This window comes from Trachypithecus francoisi, unplaced genomic scaffold (genome assembly GCF_009764315.1).
Source record: "Trachypithecus francoisi isolate TF-2019V2 unplaced genomic scaffold, Tfra_2.0 Contig01461, whole genome shotgun sequence".
In the NCBI taxonomy this organism is placed as follows: Eukaryota; Metazoa; Chordata; class Mammalia; order Primates; family Cercopithecidae; genus Trachypithecus; species Trachypithecus francoisi.
The window spans coordinates 16,910,219-16,926,943 of record NW_022681433.1 but is presented as its reverse complement, the minus strand read 5'-3'; the positions used below and the strand labels follow the sequence as shown (position 1 = coordinate 16,926,943).

Sequence of the window (16,725 nt, the reverse complement as noted above, 5' to 3'; positions counted from 1 at the left end):
TGAAAAGGAGGCGAAATCTGTTATCATATACGTTTTTTTACTGAATAAAATGACCCAATGTAGTCAATGATGTGTACGAAGGGGAATTTTCTTAGTGGAGAGATCATATATTAAAATTTGAAAAGCAGTTTGGAGCTGTGGTACCTTGCCTCGTTAGTGTGTTGGTTTCTCTGGGCTGCTGTAACAAAGTACTCCCACCTAGGTGGTTTTAAACAACAGGAATGTATTGTCCTGTGGTTCTGGAGGCTGTAAGTCCAAAGTCCATGCATCAGCCAGGTGGGCCATGCTGGCTCTTCCAGCTTCTGGTGGTTTGGGGCACTCCTTGGTATTTCTTGGATTGCAGCTACCTCACGCCAGTCTCCGCCTCTGTGGTCACACAACCATCTTCCCTCTGTATGTGTCTTCACATGGCATTCCCCTCCGTGTGTGTGTCTGTCTTGGTGCCTCTTTTAACGATAGGGTCATATTGGATTAAGGGCCCACCCTACTCCAGTATAACCTCATCTTAACTGGCATCTTACTTATATCTCCAAAGGCCCTATTTCCAATAAGGTCACATTCACAGGGATAAGGACTTCAACGTATTATTTTAGAGGATACAGCTCCACCTACAGCAGTCAATAGTAGGACATATTGTTTCCTACCCTAGGTCATGATCTCACCTGACTTTATTGGTTAGCGAAACTTGAACTGAACTTACATGAGACTATTTATATATTTTATATTTATTATTTCTATTACATAGATAAATTTTATGTAGACATTTTAAAATAGTACTTGTGAATAGTACTAAGTTCTATTGCAGAAACGCTAATACTTTTTATTCCAGATGTTGCTCTGGGTCTTGTTGGGGATATTCTGTCACATACACACTGTATTTCTTTGTTTTTTGGTTTTGTTATTTTAACTTTTTTTTTTTTTTTCTTTTTTTGAGACGGAGTCTCGCTCTGTCGCCCGGGCTGGAGTGCAGTGGCCGGATCTCAGCTCACTGCAAGCTCCTCCTTCCGGGTTCACGACATTCTCCTGCCTCAGCCTCCCGAGTAGCTGGGACTACAGGCGCCCGCCACGTCGCCCGGCTAGTTTTTTGTATTTTTTAGTAGAGACAGGGTTTCACAGTGTTAGCCAGGATGGTCTCGATCTCCTGACCTCGTGATCCGCCCGTCTCGGCCTCCCAAAGTGCTGGGATTACAGGCTTGAGCCACCGCGCCCGGCCTGTTATTTTAACGTTTGAGGAGAAATTCATTCAACTGTAGTTCCCATGGCTGCCTGCTGCGGGATTGGATCTAGGAGATGGTAGCTATTATGCAAATGCTGAAATTCGCCCAGATTTCCCAGCCTCTTTCTTCTTTAGCACTGGCCAGAATGCTGCAAGTCTTTCATTAGTGTCCAGAGTTCCCAAATGGTTGATTCTGACAGGTGCTGCTAGTTCAGTAGCTGCTTTGGTGGAGGGACTGATTCATGGAGCTTCCTACTCCACCATCTTCCTTGACATCTCTTCCGTATTTTCTAAAAACCTGAAAAATACGAATTCTAAAGCACACCTGGCCCATAAGTTCCAGATAAAGATTTATAGAGAGCTATTAATCCACTTAAAAAGGAAATTCAGTTACTATACTGTATTCTGCACTATGCTTAAAAATCAAATTCTGAAAATTTGTTATTTTTAATTGAAACATCTTTGTTTTTCTGCTGATACATACTGTAAATATATACTTATTATAGTAGTAATGGGTAAAATGTGGAACTTCAATCGCTTCTCCACCCAAGATGACTTTTAAAATGTCTCTACTTTGGGAGGCCGAGACGGGCGGATCACGAGGTCAGGAGATCGAGACCATCCTGGCTAACACGGTGAAACCCCGTCTCTACTAAAAATACAAAAAAAAACTAGCCGAGCGAGGTGGCGGCGCCTGTAGTCCCAGCTACTCGGGAGGCTGAGGCAGGAGAATGGCGTAAACCCGGGAGGCGGAGCTTGCAGTGAGCTGAGATCTGGCCACTGCACTCCAGTCCGGGCGACAGAGCGAGACTCCGCCTCAAAAAAAAAAAAAAAAAGTCTCTACTTCATTATTTCAAAATGGACATATTTTTCTTTTAAAGAACATTTAAATCATAAGATAATGGCTGGGTTTTTTTGTTTTTATTTTTTAAGCAGTTTCCCTATGTCAGTTTTGCTTTGTTCCAAGAAAAATTCAGTCCTCGAATTTAGACATTGTGTTACTCTTCCCAACTTACAGACGAGGAAACTGATGCACTGAGAAGAAAGTTTTTTAAGTTTGTCTCCTTAGTGACAGAACCTCAGTGTGGTTCAGTAGAGCCCTGGACTCTGCTGTATTGGGGTCTTCAATCTGCTTTTTATTTTATTTTTATTTTTTTGAGACAGCATCTGCCTTTGTCACCCAGACTGGAGTGCAGTGGTGCTATCTTGGCTCACTGCAACCTCTGCCTCCTGGGCTCAAACCGTCCTCCACCTCAGCCTCCTGACAGGCATGCGCCACCACGCCCAGATACTTTTTGTATTTTTGGTAGATACGGGGTTTTGCCATGTTCCCCAGGCTGATCTTGAATTCCTGGGCTCAAGTGATCCTCCCACCTTGGGCTCCTAAAGTTCTGGGATTACAGGCATGAGCCACCATGCCCAGCCCTGCTTTTTATTTTAACAACGTAATAGACATCTTACCCTGTTAGCACACCCCAGTCTTCTGTATCCTTGAAATGACTGTATTATATTAATGCTACTGTGACTAATCTGTTAGTGGAAATTTAGCTTGTTTAGAATTTTTCACTATTACAAATCATTCTGCAGGGAATATCATATGTATGAGGCACTTTCTATTTAAAAATATACTTCCTTGTGATAAATTTTAAGAATGTCTGTTGCCCCAGTCAGTATCTGAGGCTTCTTCTCACCCCTTTCCCCATCACTGGAGTTGAGTGTTAGTAGTCTTTCAAATCTTGCCAACCTGGTAATTATACCATCTTTTTTTTTTTTTTGAGACGGAGTCTCGCTCTGTCGCCCAGGCTGGAGTGCAGTGGCCGGATCTCAGCTCACTGCAAGCTCCACCTCCCGGGTTCCCGCCATTCTCCTGCCTCAGCCTCCCGTGTAGCTGGGACTACAGGCGCCCGCCACCTTGCCCGGCTAGTTTTTTTTGTATTTTTTTTAGTAGAGACAGGGTTTCACCATGTTAGCCAGGATGGTCTCGATCTCCTGACCTCGTGATCCACCCATCTCGGCCTCCCAAAGTGCTGGGATTACAGGCTTGAGCCACCGCGCCCGGCCTATACCATCTTTCACCTGCTGAAGTTTGCATTTCTTTAATTATTGATAAAGTTGAGCATGCTTTAATATTTAGCGGTCATTTGTGTTTATTTTGTAACTTTCTTTGTGACCTTTGCTCATTTTTCAGGATACTGAACTTTCTCAAATGTGCCATAAGTATTCCTCCCCAGTGTTTGCTTTGACTATATGATTGTGTGCACACTGTCGACCTTTTGCATATTGAGTCGGTGAGAGTATCTTTTACCTTATCTGTCTGCTGTCCCTCCAGTGAGTCAGGGAGAGGCTTGTCCAGTGTCGAGGCTTTAAATGCTGTTATGCCGCAGATCCAGATCTCTCACCCACATCTCCTGTCCCACTGCCTCATTGTTGTCTCTACCTGGAGAGCTGATGAGTGTTTAAATTGATCATTTACAAAAAGTGAACTGCTGAAATTCCCTCCTGAACTTACTTTTCTCTTCTTCTTCCCTGTCTCAGCATGAGAGTCTGCTCTTCCATTTGCCCAGTGGAAAATCTCGGAGTCATGCTTGAGTCTTCTCTTGCTCTCTCAGTCCATTTCTTTTTTTTTTTTTTTTTTTTTTTGAGACGGAGTCTCGCTCTGTTGCCCAGGCTGGAGTGCAGTGGCTGGATCTCGGCTTACTGCAAGCTCTGCCTCCCGGATTTAGGCCATTCTCCTGCCTCAGCCTCCTGAGCAGCTGGGATTACAGGCACCCGCCACCTCGCCCGGCTAGTTTTTTGTATTTTTTAGTAGAGACGGGGTTTCACCATGTTAGCCAGGATGGTCTCGATCTCCTGACCTCGTGATCCGCCCGCCTGGGCCTCCCAAAGTGCTGGGATTACAGGCGTGAGCCACCGCGCCTGGCCTTTTCTCTCAGTCCATTTTTTTTTTTTTTTTTTTTTTTTTTTTTTTGAGACGGAGTCTTGCTCTGTCCCCGGGGCTGGAGTGCAGTGGCCGGATCTCAGCTCACTGCAAGCTCCGCCTCCCGGGTTCACGCCATTCTCCTGCCTCAGCCTCCCGAGGAGCTGGGACTACAGACGCCCGCCACCTCGCCGGCTAGTTTTTTGTATTTTTTAGTAGAGACGGGGTTTCACAGTGTTCGCCAGGATGGTCTCGATCTCCTGACCTCGTGATCCGCCCGTCTCGGCCTCCCAAAGTGCTGGGATTACAGGCTTGAGCCACCGCGCCCGGCCGCCTTCTCTCAGTCCATTTCTAACCCGACTGCTTCACTGCCTCAGAGCTGCCACTCGACCAGGGCCCCATTGGCTTTCCCTGGTTATTAAAATTGTTTCCTAGTAGGTGTCTCTGCTGCCCGTGTCTGTGCTCTTCACACACATCCATAGCCAGCCCGTGTTTGGGCAGTTCATCTGATCAAGGCCGCCTCCTTTTTTTCTTGGAGATGGAGTTTCACTCTTGTTGTGCAGGCTGGAGTGCAGTGGCATAATCTCAGCTCGCTGCAACCTCCACCTCCCAGGTTCAAGCGATTCTCCTGCCTCAGCCTCTTGAGTAGCTGGGCTTACAGGCATGTACCACCATGCCCGGCTGATCTCGTATTTTCAGGAGAGACGGGGGTTTCTCCATGTTGGTCAGGCTGGTCTCGAACTGACCTCAGGTCCAGCTGCTGTCCTGATCGGCCCGCCTCGGCCTCCCAAAGTGCTGGGATTACAGGAGTTGAGCCACCGTGCCTGGGCTGTCTCCTTTTTTGACACCTTCTCCTGCTACCCATCCTTTGCTCACTCTGTTTTAGCCACACTGGCCTCCTGGCTGTTCTTTGAACACCTCAGCCACATTCCTGCCTCAGGGCTTTGGCACTTGTCGCACCCTCTGCCTGCACTGCTGTGTGTGGACATCCTTGTGACCGCCTCTCTCATTTTCTTCAGGTTTCCTTCATGTTATCTCAGCAAGAGAACCCCTCATATTATCTCAGCAGGATAAGCCCTCACGTACAGTTCCACCCTCCCATTCTGATATTTCCTAAACTTCTTCCTTGCTTTATTTCTCTTTAATGCTTCTAATATTCCATGTACTTATTTACTTTCTTTATTATCATCTGTCTTCCTTTAGAATGTAAGAAGCTGCATGGGAAAAAGTTTTTTTTTTTTTTTTTTGAGACAGGGTCTCCTCTTTGTTGCCCAGGCTGAAGTTGAGAGACAGAGTCTCTCTCTGTTGCCCAGGCGATCACGGCTCACTGCAACCTTGAATTCCTGGACTCAGGCCTGCCTCAGCCTCCCAGTGTTGGGATTACAGGCGTAAGCCACTGTGCCCAGCTAGAATGTTTGTTTTTTTCACTGTGGTTTCCTCACTACCTTGTAGAATGCCTGATTCATCGTAGGCACCCAGTGAATGCTTGTTGGACGAATGCTTTGGTGAGTGGATTGGCGGTTATTTCAGGCCTGTGGATTGAAGCTGAATTCACCGGGACTAGCAGTTACTAGCCTGTCAGCAGGTTCTGCGCGTCACTGCACCAAGAGGGTCTCCTTAGGTGATAATGTAATTTGGTCATTTTAGGAAAGAAATTGCAGACTTTGAACAACAGAAAGCAAAAGAATTAGCTCGAATAGAAGAGTTTAAAAAGGAGGAGATGAGGAAGCTACAAAAGGAACGTAAAGTTTTTGAAAAGTATTCTACAGCTGCAAGAACTTTTCCAGATAAAAAGGAACGTGAAGAAATACAGGTATGCTAGCTCTTTTTTTTGTGTGTGTGTGTGTGTTCGTTTGTTTGAGACGGAGTCTTGCTCTGTCGACCAGGCTGGAGTGCAGGGGCCGGATCTCAGCTCACTGCAAGCTCCGCCTCCCGGGTTCACGCCATTCTCCTGCCTCAGCCTACCGAGTAGCTGGGACTACAGGCGCCCGCCACCTCGCCTGGCTAGTTTTTTTGTATTTTTCAGTAGAGACGGGGTTTCACCGTGTTAGCCAGGATGGTCTCGATCTCCTGACCTCGTGATCCGCCCGTCTCGGCCTCCCAAAGTGCTGGGATTACAGGCTTGAGACACCGCGCCCGGCCGTATGCTAGCTCTTTATGTTATATTCATGTAAGTTAGTAAAGGTGACAATCTTGTAAGAATCTCAGTTATTTCTTATATCAAAGCAAAACTGTATCAATCCATCATTCATTCATTCAGTAAATAATCTGTCTGAGACAGTGCATCAGGAATGTCTTCTGTAGTCTGAGTTTTAAAGAGAAGATAACAGTCCTTTTCTTACTAGTAAAGGCTTCCTAGAAAAGACCGTGATAATGTCATAGATGAATTAACAAGCCCAGAGCTGGAAATTCACCGGTATAATGTTGTGTTAATCTTTTTTGACCTACCACACACCAAATACTGTGAGTTCTGTTCGTTTACCATAATTTACGACCATAAATAACCAGGTCTTTAATTCTAAAACTTATAAACTGATAGGCCAGATTATCAGTCCTGTTAATTTCATAGTTAGAAATGGACATGTTGGCCGGGCGTGGTAGCTCAAGCCTGTAATCCCAGCACTTTGGGAGGCCAAGACGGGCGGACCACGAGGTCAGGAGATCGAGACCATCCTGGCTAACACGGTGAAACCCCGTCTCTACTAAAAATACAAAAAATTAGCCGGGCGAGGTGGCGGCGCCTGTAGTCCCAGCTACTCGGGAGGCTGAGGCAGGAGAATGGCGTGAACCCGGGAGGCGGAGCTTGCAGTGAGCTGAGATCCGGCCACTACACTCCAGCCCAGGCAACAGAGCAAGACTCCGTCTCAAAAAAAAAAAAAAAAAAAAAAAAAAAGAAATGTATATGTTAAAACTATAAACTTCTAGAAAAAAATAGGTGAATCTATTTACAACATTGGCATATGTGGAGATTTCTTTTTTTTTTTTTTTTTTTTTTTGAAGCGGAGTCTCGCTCTGTGCCTGGGCTGGAGTGTAGGCCGGATCTCGGCTCACTGCAAGCTCCGCCTCCCGGGTTCACGCCATTCTCCTGCCTCAGCCTCCGAGTAGCTGGGACTACAGGCGCCGCCACCTCGCCCGGCTAGTTTTTGTATTTTTAGTAGAGGCGGGGTTTCACCGTGTTAGCCAGATGGTCTCGATCTCCTGACCTCGTGATCCGCCCGTCTCGGCCTCCCAAAGTGCTGGGATTACAGGCTTGAGCCACCGCGCCCGGCCTATGTGGAGATTTCTAAGAGAAGACACAACCAACTATAAAAGAAAAAATGGATATGTTGGACTTCATCAAAGTTAAGACTTATCAAAAGAGAAATTTTAAATGGCTCTCCATTGCTTCTAGCATAAAATGGAAACTCACCTTCCACTGTCTGTATTTTAATTACTAGTATTTTTGAGTTCCATCGTTTGCTTTCTTCCTGTCTCGTGTAGCCATCCTGATCTGCACACCTACACTTTGAGTTATTGAACAGCACGGTGCTCAGGGTCTTTAATTCTCTCTTAATTTTTGTGGGAAGAAATGTACTATTATGTTTTGGTTAATACTTAGCTTATTAAATCTAATATGTTAGATGTTGGCAATATTAAAACTTTTATTTCAAAAGGGAATATAAGTATATTATCATTCAGAAGTTCCAAAAAGATGTGGTGAGATTTCTACCTCACCCTTGCCCTGGTCACCTATTCAGTTGTTCTCTGAAAATAATTTTTTATTATGGAAAATTTCAAAAATACATAAAAGTAGCAAGAACAGAGTGAATTTTCCCATATTTCACCAGTGATCATTTTGTCTTTCTAATTTCATCTCTCTCCCCTCGTACTCTTTTTTGGCTTTTTAATGTGGAATTTAAAAAGTGAGCCGGGCGCGGTGGCTCAAGCCTGCAATCCCAGCACTTTGGGGGCCGAGACGGGCGGATCACGAGGTCAGGAGATCGAGACCATCCTGGCTAACACGGTGAAACCCCTTCTCTACTAAAAAAAAATACAAAAAATTAGCCGGGCGAGGTGGCGGCGCCTGTAGTCCCAGCTACTGGGGAGGCTGAGGCAGGAGAATGGCGGGAACCCGGGAGGCGGAGCTTGCAGTGAGCTGAGATCTGGCCACTGCACTCCAGCCCAGGTGACAGAGCAAGACTCCGTCTCCAAAAAAAAAAAAAAAAAAGTGAAATCCCAGACATCTGCTCATTTCACCTATACATAGTCTAGTATGTTTCTCTGAGAAAGACACCTTTAAAAAAATAAGACTGTTAACTGGGGGCGGTGGCTCACTCCTATAATCCCAGCACTTCGGGAGCCGAGGCAGGCAGATGGCTTGAGGTCAGGAGTTTGAGACCAGCCTGGCCAGCATGGCAAATCTCCATCTCTACAAAAAATGCAAAAAAATTAGCCAGGCGTGGTGGTGCGCCTGTAGTCCCAGGTGCGTGGGAGGCTGAGGCAGGAGAACCACTTGAACCCGGGAGGAGGAGGTTGCAGTGAGCCAAGATCATGCTCCTGTATTCCAGCCTGGGTGACAGAGTGAGACTCCGTCCACTGGGGGGCGGGGGGAGGGGAATTACACCTTTGTCACACGTATAACAAAATTTATAGTATCAATGAATACTTAGTCCATATTCAGATTTTCCAACTGCTTGGTATCTTTACAGTTGATTTGTTTGCATTGTAATTCACCTCTCTTGAGGCAGCCAGTGTTATCAATCTCATATCTTTCCAGAGAAATTCTTAGCAAGTACATATATATATTCATGGTGTTTTTTTTAAAACATTAATGATAGTCTATTGAAATCATGATGTATCTTAACAGAACATCTTTATTCTTTGTTTTATTGTATAGATTGTAATATGTACCATAATTTACTCACCTGAGCACTATGTATTTCTGTTCTTTTTCTGTTTACAAGAATCCAAGAAGGGCTGTTCTGAATAACTTTGTGTATATATGACCTCTCACAATCATTCTCCCACTTACTCATTCAGCACATGGCTACTGAGGACCTGCTGTGTAGCAGGCATGTGCTGGGAATGCAGCAGTGAACAAAACCAATCAATCCCTGTCCTCATGTAGCTTATGTCCTGGAGTATATCTCTAGGATGGATTCCTACAAGTGAGATACTGAGGTTAAAGGTATGTACATTGATACAGATTGCCAGATTATCCCTCCATAAACATCATGCCACTAGTTCAGTTTTATTTTTTATTTTTATTTTTTGAGACACTCTGTAGCCCAGACTGGAGTACAGGGGCTAAATTTGAGCTCACTGCAACTTCCATCTCCGCGGTTCAAGTGATTCTCCTGCCTCAGCCCCTCAAGTAGCTGGGATTATAGGTGCCCACCACCATGGCTGGCTAATTAATTTTTAGTTCTACTGGCAATTCTTAGAGGGTTTTTTGTTCTCTACTTGATAGGTAAGAGGTTAAAAATTGATATTAACTTAATTGAATTTCTTTTAAACAATCTGAATTATAGTTACAAATTCAGTATGGCTGTTGGTGGTGAACAAGCCATATACTTGAAACAATAGTTATAACAAATTCTCCTATCAGAAAACTCAACTAAATTAGAAGCCATAGCCTGTTCTAAAATACATGATGGCTTTGTCCTTTCATTTTTCTTCCTGAATCTCCTAGAATTAGAGATATTTTAAATACGTTGCTATGTTATGAAAATCTTACCAGATCCAAAGGGAAAAAATAAATAACCTCCTTAGATCACCTAAGGTTATGAGATTGATTGATTTTTCCCTTCTCCTCTTTCTCATAGCTCTGATCCTGACTGCTTCTTCCAAGGTGATTCAAACCAGAGCAAACACACTTCTTTTTGTTGTTGTACTTTGTTAGGTGAATAACATGGGTTTTCTTTTCTTGCAACTTGGTGCCTTTCCCTCACACGACGTGTCCTCTGATTCTCAGGCTCTGCAGTCCAGGCTGCTAGCTCTTAACCCTGTGTGGCTATTTCCGTTTCAATTAATTAGAGGTAAATTGAAAAGTCAGCTTCTCATTCCCATTAGCTATATTTCCAGGACTTAGTAGCCACCTGTGGCTGGCTGGTAGCTGCCACACTGCACCATGCAGGACTGGGCACATCCTCACTGCTGGCAGCTCTGGGCTGTGCCCATCAAGGGGCTTGTTGGGTGGTGAGGAGCTGGGCTGGTGAGTTGCTTTCCCTCTTCAGGAACTCATTCTTGAGCTCGCCTTTGTTGGTTTATATGATTTCTGGTGTTGATTGAAGTTTTGGAACCTGTTCATACTTGGTTATCATGTGTGGCCCTGGGTATTCATTATTTCTTGCTGGTTTTGGTGCAGTTCCTTTTCTTCTTTACACTATTTGGCTTATTCATAGCTCCCAATTACCTTTCTCTCTACTTCTGTGCAAAAATATACTTTAAAAACCGATATATACTTCATAGAAAAACAAACCTATGTTTATTGATACTCTATTAAACATCAAAAAATTAAGGGGAGGGCATATTTAACCTTCCTTTACATTATAGCTATGTTAAAAAATATTAACTGTTTTATTTTGGGTGTTCTTTCAGTAAATTTATTGAGAACCCCTTATGTACTAGACGCTTGTCATCGAGGAATCGATAATGAGTTAGCCATTGCTGCCCTCCTGGAATTTACAGTCGTCGTTACTGAGGCATAGCTTTTCACACAGGTTATTTTAATTATAAAATTTCCAGTTTGATATTTAAGTGGTCCCAACTTGACCAGTGGGGGAGCCCCTTTAAATCCATGGCTCCCTTGCCACTTAGCGCTGCCCTTGGCGTTTTGAGAGCACTGCTTTCTGGAACAACGGGTTATTTAAGACTATTTGGTTTTGGCTTTCTTTCTTTCCTTTTTCTTTTTTCTTTTCTTTTTTGAAACAGTCTCGCTGTGTCACCCAGGGTGGAGTGCAGTGGCACTATCTATCCGCCTCCCGGGTTCACGACATTCTCCTACCTCAGCCTCCTGAGTAGCTGGGACTACAGGCGCCCGCCACCACACCCGACTGTGTGTGTGTGTGTGTGTGTGTGTGTGTGTGTGTGTGTGTGTGTGTGTTTAGTAGAGACAGGGTTTCATCATGTCAGCCAGGATGGTCTCCATCTCCTGACCTCGTAATCCGCCCGTCTCCGCCTCCCAAAGTGCTGGGATTACAGGGATGAGCCACCGCGCCCGGCCTTGGCTTTCTTTTTTAAACCTGCTCTGGTCTGGCATCCACTGCGCTGCAAGGAGCCGGGCTCCGCTAGGGCTGCTGTAAGTGTAGAGCCTGTGGAGGTTGACAGCCTTCTGCAGGTCCGGAGTCTCCTCGGTCTTCCCGGCCTTGGCTCCTGCCCGCCCTTCCGGTTTTCACGGCACAGGCTCTCAGCTGTGCCCACCGGCGCCTGGCCAGCAGGACGTGGAGCCCCTGCAGGGTGTGGTGACGCTGGGGGACCTCGAGAGTACCCGGCCACGCCTCTGAGCTTCCGCGCTGTGCTGGAAGTCTGCTCCCCAGCCACGGACCCCACCTGCCAGCCAGGCCTGCTGGCTTCACCCCGCAGGTCGTTTCCTGCTGCCCCTTTCTCCTTCCGGCTCCTGTCCCATCTGTCTGGGTCTGGACCCTCACCAGTTCCCCAGCCTAGGGGCTCCCTTCTCTTCCTCTCCCCGCTCCCCAGGGTCTCCGCTGGCTGGCTGCGGCCTCTCCCTCCCTCTGCACCTCGAGGGCGTCTCATCCTCCACCCAGTCCATCCCCGTGTCCAGCCCACGGAGCCCACTCTCCGCCTCCACGTTCTGTCTCCACCGTGCGTTCTGCCCCCAGCCTTCCTGTCTTTACTGCCTGCTGGCATTTCTTTAAACAAACTCACTCAACTCCACAGCCCTATCTGTGTTTTCCTTTGCAGCAAAACTTAAAAGCCTTGCCCGTATTCACTGTGCCTGGATCTCCAGACGTCACCAGCTGTTTTGCCACACGCCCTGCGGCGTGGCCTCTGGTCATTCTATGGCACTGACACCGCCCCTGGCGAGTCCTGGTACCCACCCCTACCACGAACCCCAGGCCTCGTCGGCAGCCGTCTGCTAGTGTCCATCCTGCTGCCATCCTCCCCTGTGCTTGGGCCAGAGGCCTCGAATCATTCTCGAGGCTTCTCTTGCTCTTCCACTCCATGCTGTTCTGACAGAAAGTCCACTCAGATTCCAGTTGCCACCTCCGGGTTAATGACTTGGCCTCTGCTCTCACCCAGTCCCTGTGGCGTCGCTCCAGGTGACAGCGGATCCCCTCCGCTCAGACACCTCCATGTGCCTCTGCCTTCCTTCCTCTAAGAGCCTCAGTCCCTATGTGATTGGGCCTCTTTTCTCCTTCCTGTCCCTGGCCAGTCTTCCTGTCACCTGCGCTGGTCCCTTGCAGTGCTGGCACAGTGCCAGGCACCCTCCTGTTGCTCCCCACACGAGCTGCCTTCCCCCAGCTCTGTTCAGTGACACCCAGCTTATGTCATGCTGCCTCCCCACACAGCCCTGTCACCTCACCTGTCCTGGCCACTCTCCCATCACCCCTCACCTGCCCCGGCCACCCTCCCACTCTCCCATCACCCCTCACCTGCCCCGGCCACCCTCCCACTCTCCCATCACTCCCTCACCTGCCCCGGCCACCCTCCCATCACCCTCCCATCACCCCTCACCTGCCCCGGCCACCCTCCCACTCTCCCATCACCCCTCACCTGCCCCGGCCACTCTCCCATCACCCCTCACCTGCCCCAGCCACTCTCCCATCACCCCTCACCTGCCCCGGCCACCCTCCCACTCTCCCATCACCCCTCACCTGCCCCGGCCACCCTCCCATCACCCCTCACCTGCCCCAGCCACTCTCCCATCACCCCTCACCTGCCCCAGCCACTCTCCCATCACCCCTCACCTGCCCCGGCCACTCTCCCATCACCCCCTCACGTGCCCCGGCCACCCTCCACTCTCCCATCACCCCTCACCTGCCCCGGCCACCTCCCACTCTCCCATCACCCCCTCACGTGCCCCGGCCACCCTCCCACTCTCCCATCACCCCTCACCTGCCCCGGCCACCCTCCCACTCTCCCATCACCCCTCACCTGCCCCGGCCACCCTCCCACTCTCCCATCACCCCCTCACCTGCCCTGGCCACCCTCCCATCACCCTCCCACTGTCTCTGGCAGAGTGAGCCTCATGAGGTAGAGCTTTGTTCTTAGTATTGCAAGGGCCTGTGACAGTGCCTGATAACAGATATTTTGTAAATATTAATTGCTCTTGAATTCTGCATCCATTTAGACTTATATTTTACCAGTTTAGTATGAAATCCATCTTCCTGCATGATAAAAATGCTTACCAGGGCCGGGCGCGATGGCTCAAGCCTGTAATCCCAGCACTTTGGGAGGCCGAGACGGGCGGATCACGAGGTCAGGAGATCGAGACCATCCTGGCTAACACGGTGAAACCCCGTCTCTACTAAAAATACAAAAAACTAGCCGAGCGAGGTGGCGGGCGCCTGTAGTCCCAGCTACTCGGGAGGCTGAGGCAGGAGAATGGCGGGAACCCGGGAGGCGGAGCTTGCAGTGAGCTGAGATCTGGCCACTGCACTCCAGCCTGGGCGACAGAGCGAGACTCCGCCTCAAAAAAAAAAAAAAAAAAAAAAAAAAAGCTTACCAGAAAGTTTTCATTTATTGGTCATAATTCGTCTCACAAATGGGAAACCTGATGTTCATGGAGGTCATGGACCTTGTTTTAAGCTTTCAAGTCGGAAAACTCGGGTGTCAGCCTTGATGTCACCCAATCCAAAGTCCACGCCCTCTGTGGTGGGGCCCAGGTGTCCTCCCCGTCGCCACCAGGCCGCCGTGTGGCTGCTGCAGGGGTTACTGGGTGCAGGGCATGGGCCGGGCCACTCCCGCTGTCTCGGCACTCATGGGCTTCGGTGCTCTGCTCCTTCCTTGGCTCACAGTCAGTCACTGTCACTTGCACGTGATCTCAAATTGCTTCTAGACATTTCCAGCAGATTCTTCCCTTATTTTAGTCTATCTAAAACAATGCATTTTTTGGAAATTTATTTCTTCTCATGAATTTCAGATAGTTTTCAGGGCAGGTAGTTTTGACTTTGGAATCTTTTATTCTTTAGCTCTACTCTTCCTTCACTTATTCATGAGTTCCTGTTGCATTTCTTCTTTTCCGGATCTCCCCCATAGATCCCTTTCAGTTAATAGCTCAGGTGAGGTCTTTCCTACGTTATGGCAGTTTTCTGCTGTTAGCTCCCACATGCTGTCTGCCTTCCTTTCTCCTGGCTCTGGAATTAGGTTTGCTGATGGGTTGTGGTGAGACTCTGATCCCCTCCTCCCGCCGCTGAAAGCCACAGTGGTCTTAGAATGTCGTCTGTTGACTAAGCCTTCCCTTTCTGGCTGGCTATTCTGTTTCATTGCTGGGTGTCTATTCTTCTGCTGTCTTAATTCTGGTAATGTAGTAATGCCTTTTTTTTTTTTTTTTTTTTTTGAGAGACTTTAAAACAGCAAATAGCAGATTTACGGGAAGATTTGAAAAGAAAGGAAACCAAATGGTCAAGTACCCACGGCCGTCTCAGAAGCCAGATAGAAATGTTAGTCAGAGAGAACACAGACCTCAGGGAAGAAATAAAAGTGATGGAAAGATTCCGACTGGATGCCTGGAAAAGAGCAGCAGCCGTAGAGAGCAGCCTTGAGGTGGAGAAGAAGGACAAGCTCGCGGTAGGCGGGGAGGCCGGTGGGTTGTATCAGGCCGGGGGCGCTTCAGTATCTGAGCATTCAAATTCATAGAGTCAGAAAGTAGAATGGGGGCTGCCAGGGGCTGGGGGCAGGGGGGAGTGACTGTGAACGTGGACAGTTTCCATCTTGTAAGATGAAAAGTGTCCTGGAGCTGGATGGAGGGCGATGGTTGCAGTATACCGCAGAGATCCTTAATGCCACTGAAGTGTGCACCTAAACATGCCGAAGATGGTGAATTTTTTTTTTTTTTTTTTTTTTTTTTTTTTTTTGAGACGGAGTCTCGTGCTGTCTCCCAGGCTGGCGTGCTGTGGCCGGATCTCAGCTCACTGCAAGCTCCGCCTCCCGGGTTCACGCCATTCTCCTGCCTCAGCCTCCCGAGTAGCTGGGACTACAGGCGCCGCCACCTCGCCCGGCTAGTTTTTTGTAGTTTTTAGTAGAGACGGGGTTTCACCGTGTTAGTCAGGATGGTCTCGATCTCCTGACCTCGTGATCCGCCCGGAAGACGGTGAATTTTATGTGATACCTATTTTACCACAACTCAAAAGATTGTCCAAGCGTTGCTATAAACGGGTACTTGGCAGACTCATTTCTCTAATTCCTGTGGAGGAGGTTTGCTACAATAGGCAGATCATCTCTGTTAGAACAGACCAGGGGAGATTTTGGCCGAGAGTTGCACGCATATGACCCTTTTTAATCAAGTAATTGGTCTTTCATTCATCTTTGTGAACAACCAGGGTGTGCCAGGCACTGCGTTAGGCGCTTGGGGTACAGCAGTAAACAGACAAAATTCCTTGCCCTTATGAAGCTTACATTCCAGTGGTGGAAGAAAGACTGTAATAAGTCAAATAATAAAATGTGTGGTGTGTGAGATGGTGACGAGACCTTAGGAGAAGCAGGGCGGTGGAGTGGCGTCACCGTCTGGGTGGTACGGCCTGGGAAGCGCATGTGAGGAGTGGCTGGGTGGCCGCCTGAGCCTGCAGAGGAGCCCCAGGCTGCAGCTGTGCCTGAGTGGGCCTGGGACGGGGCAATCGGAGTATGGGGGAGGAGCAGTGGGCCAGCCCTTGGGGTGGGATGGGACAGTGGGCGGTGGATGGGATTCCTAACAGATGGCAGCATGCACCTGGGCATTTTTTGAGTGAGTGGGAGTCTGGAGGGCTCTGAATAAACGGTGGCCAGGCCTCTTACTTTACCTCTGACTGCTGTAGACCAGGAACAGGTGGAAGGGAGCACGGGCAACACCAGGAATGCGGTAGGGCTTGGGGGACTGGGTGGCAGTGGCGGGTGGAGAGAAGCAGACTGTGTTTGTTGTTGAGCTGTGTGTGTGGTTGGTGGTGACATCAAGGAAAGAGTCAGGAGTGGCCTCAACGTAGTTTTGTGTTTTGGTCTCACAAAGGACCCACTGACTAGGAGCAACTGCAAGAAGGGAGCACATGGCCACCAGGAACTCAGGCTTGGACAGGGGAAATTGAAATGCCTACGAGACACACGGGAGATCCGACTAGGCAGCTGCACACGGCAGCACAGGCTCTGGGTGTCCCGGGTCATCCGATGTGTGATACAGCACGGGGCAGGGAGAGGCAGCAGGGCTGTGAGTAGGCAGGGAGGAGTGGGTGAGCAGCCAGAGAGCAGGAGGCCAGGAGGCCGTGTGGTGTCCTGAGAACAAGTGAAGAAAAGGCTGCAAGGAGGAGAGTGGCCACCTGTGTCGGGTGTGGCAGCAACTCAAAGGAGGACTGAAACCAGCCATGGGGTTTACCAGGTAGGAGGAACTGTGGGCCTTGAGAAGGTCTGTTTCCCTGGAGTGTTGAAGAGGAAAGCCTGATTGGCTGGGAGCAGATAACAGCTT

General features: G+C 48.4%; 1 protein-coding gene across 6 annotated transcripts in view; it reads left to right on the top strand.

The window, feature by feature from the left end:
• CENPJ (centromere protein J) overlaps positions 1 to 16,725 on the top strand; it is a 46,679-nt gene that overhangs the window by 21,331 nt on the left and 8,623 nt on the right. For all 6 annotated transcript variants that reach the window (XR_004443383.1, XR_004443382.1, XM_033236836.1 and 3 more), the window contains exons 9-10: positions 5,781 to 5,946; positions 14,640 to 14,864. Coding sequence is in view for 4 of the 6 variants with exons in the window: in XM_033236836.1 (XP_033092727.1) it covers positions 5,781 to 5,946; positions 14,640 to 14,864 (391 nt within the window). In the remaining 2 variants the exon portion in view is untranslated. The remainder of the gene's footprint in view (positions 1 to 5,780; positions 5,947 to 14,639; positions 14,865 to 16,725) is intronic.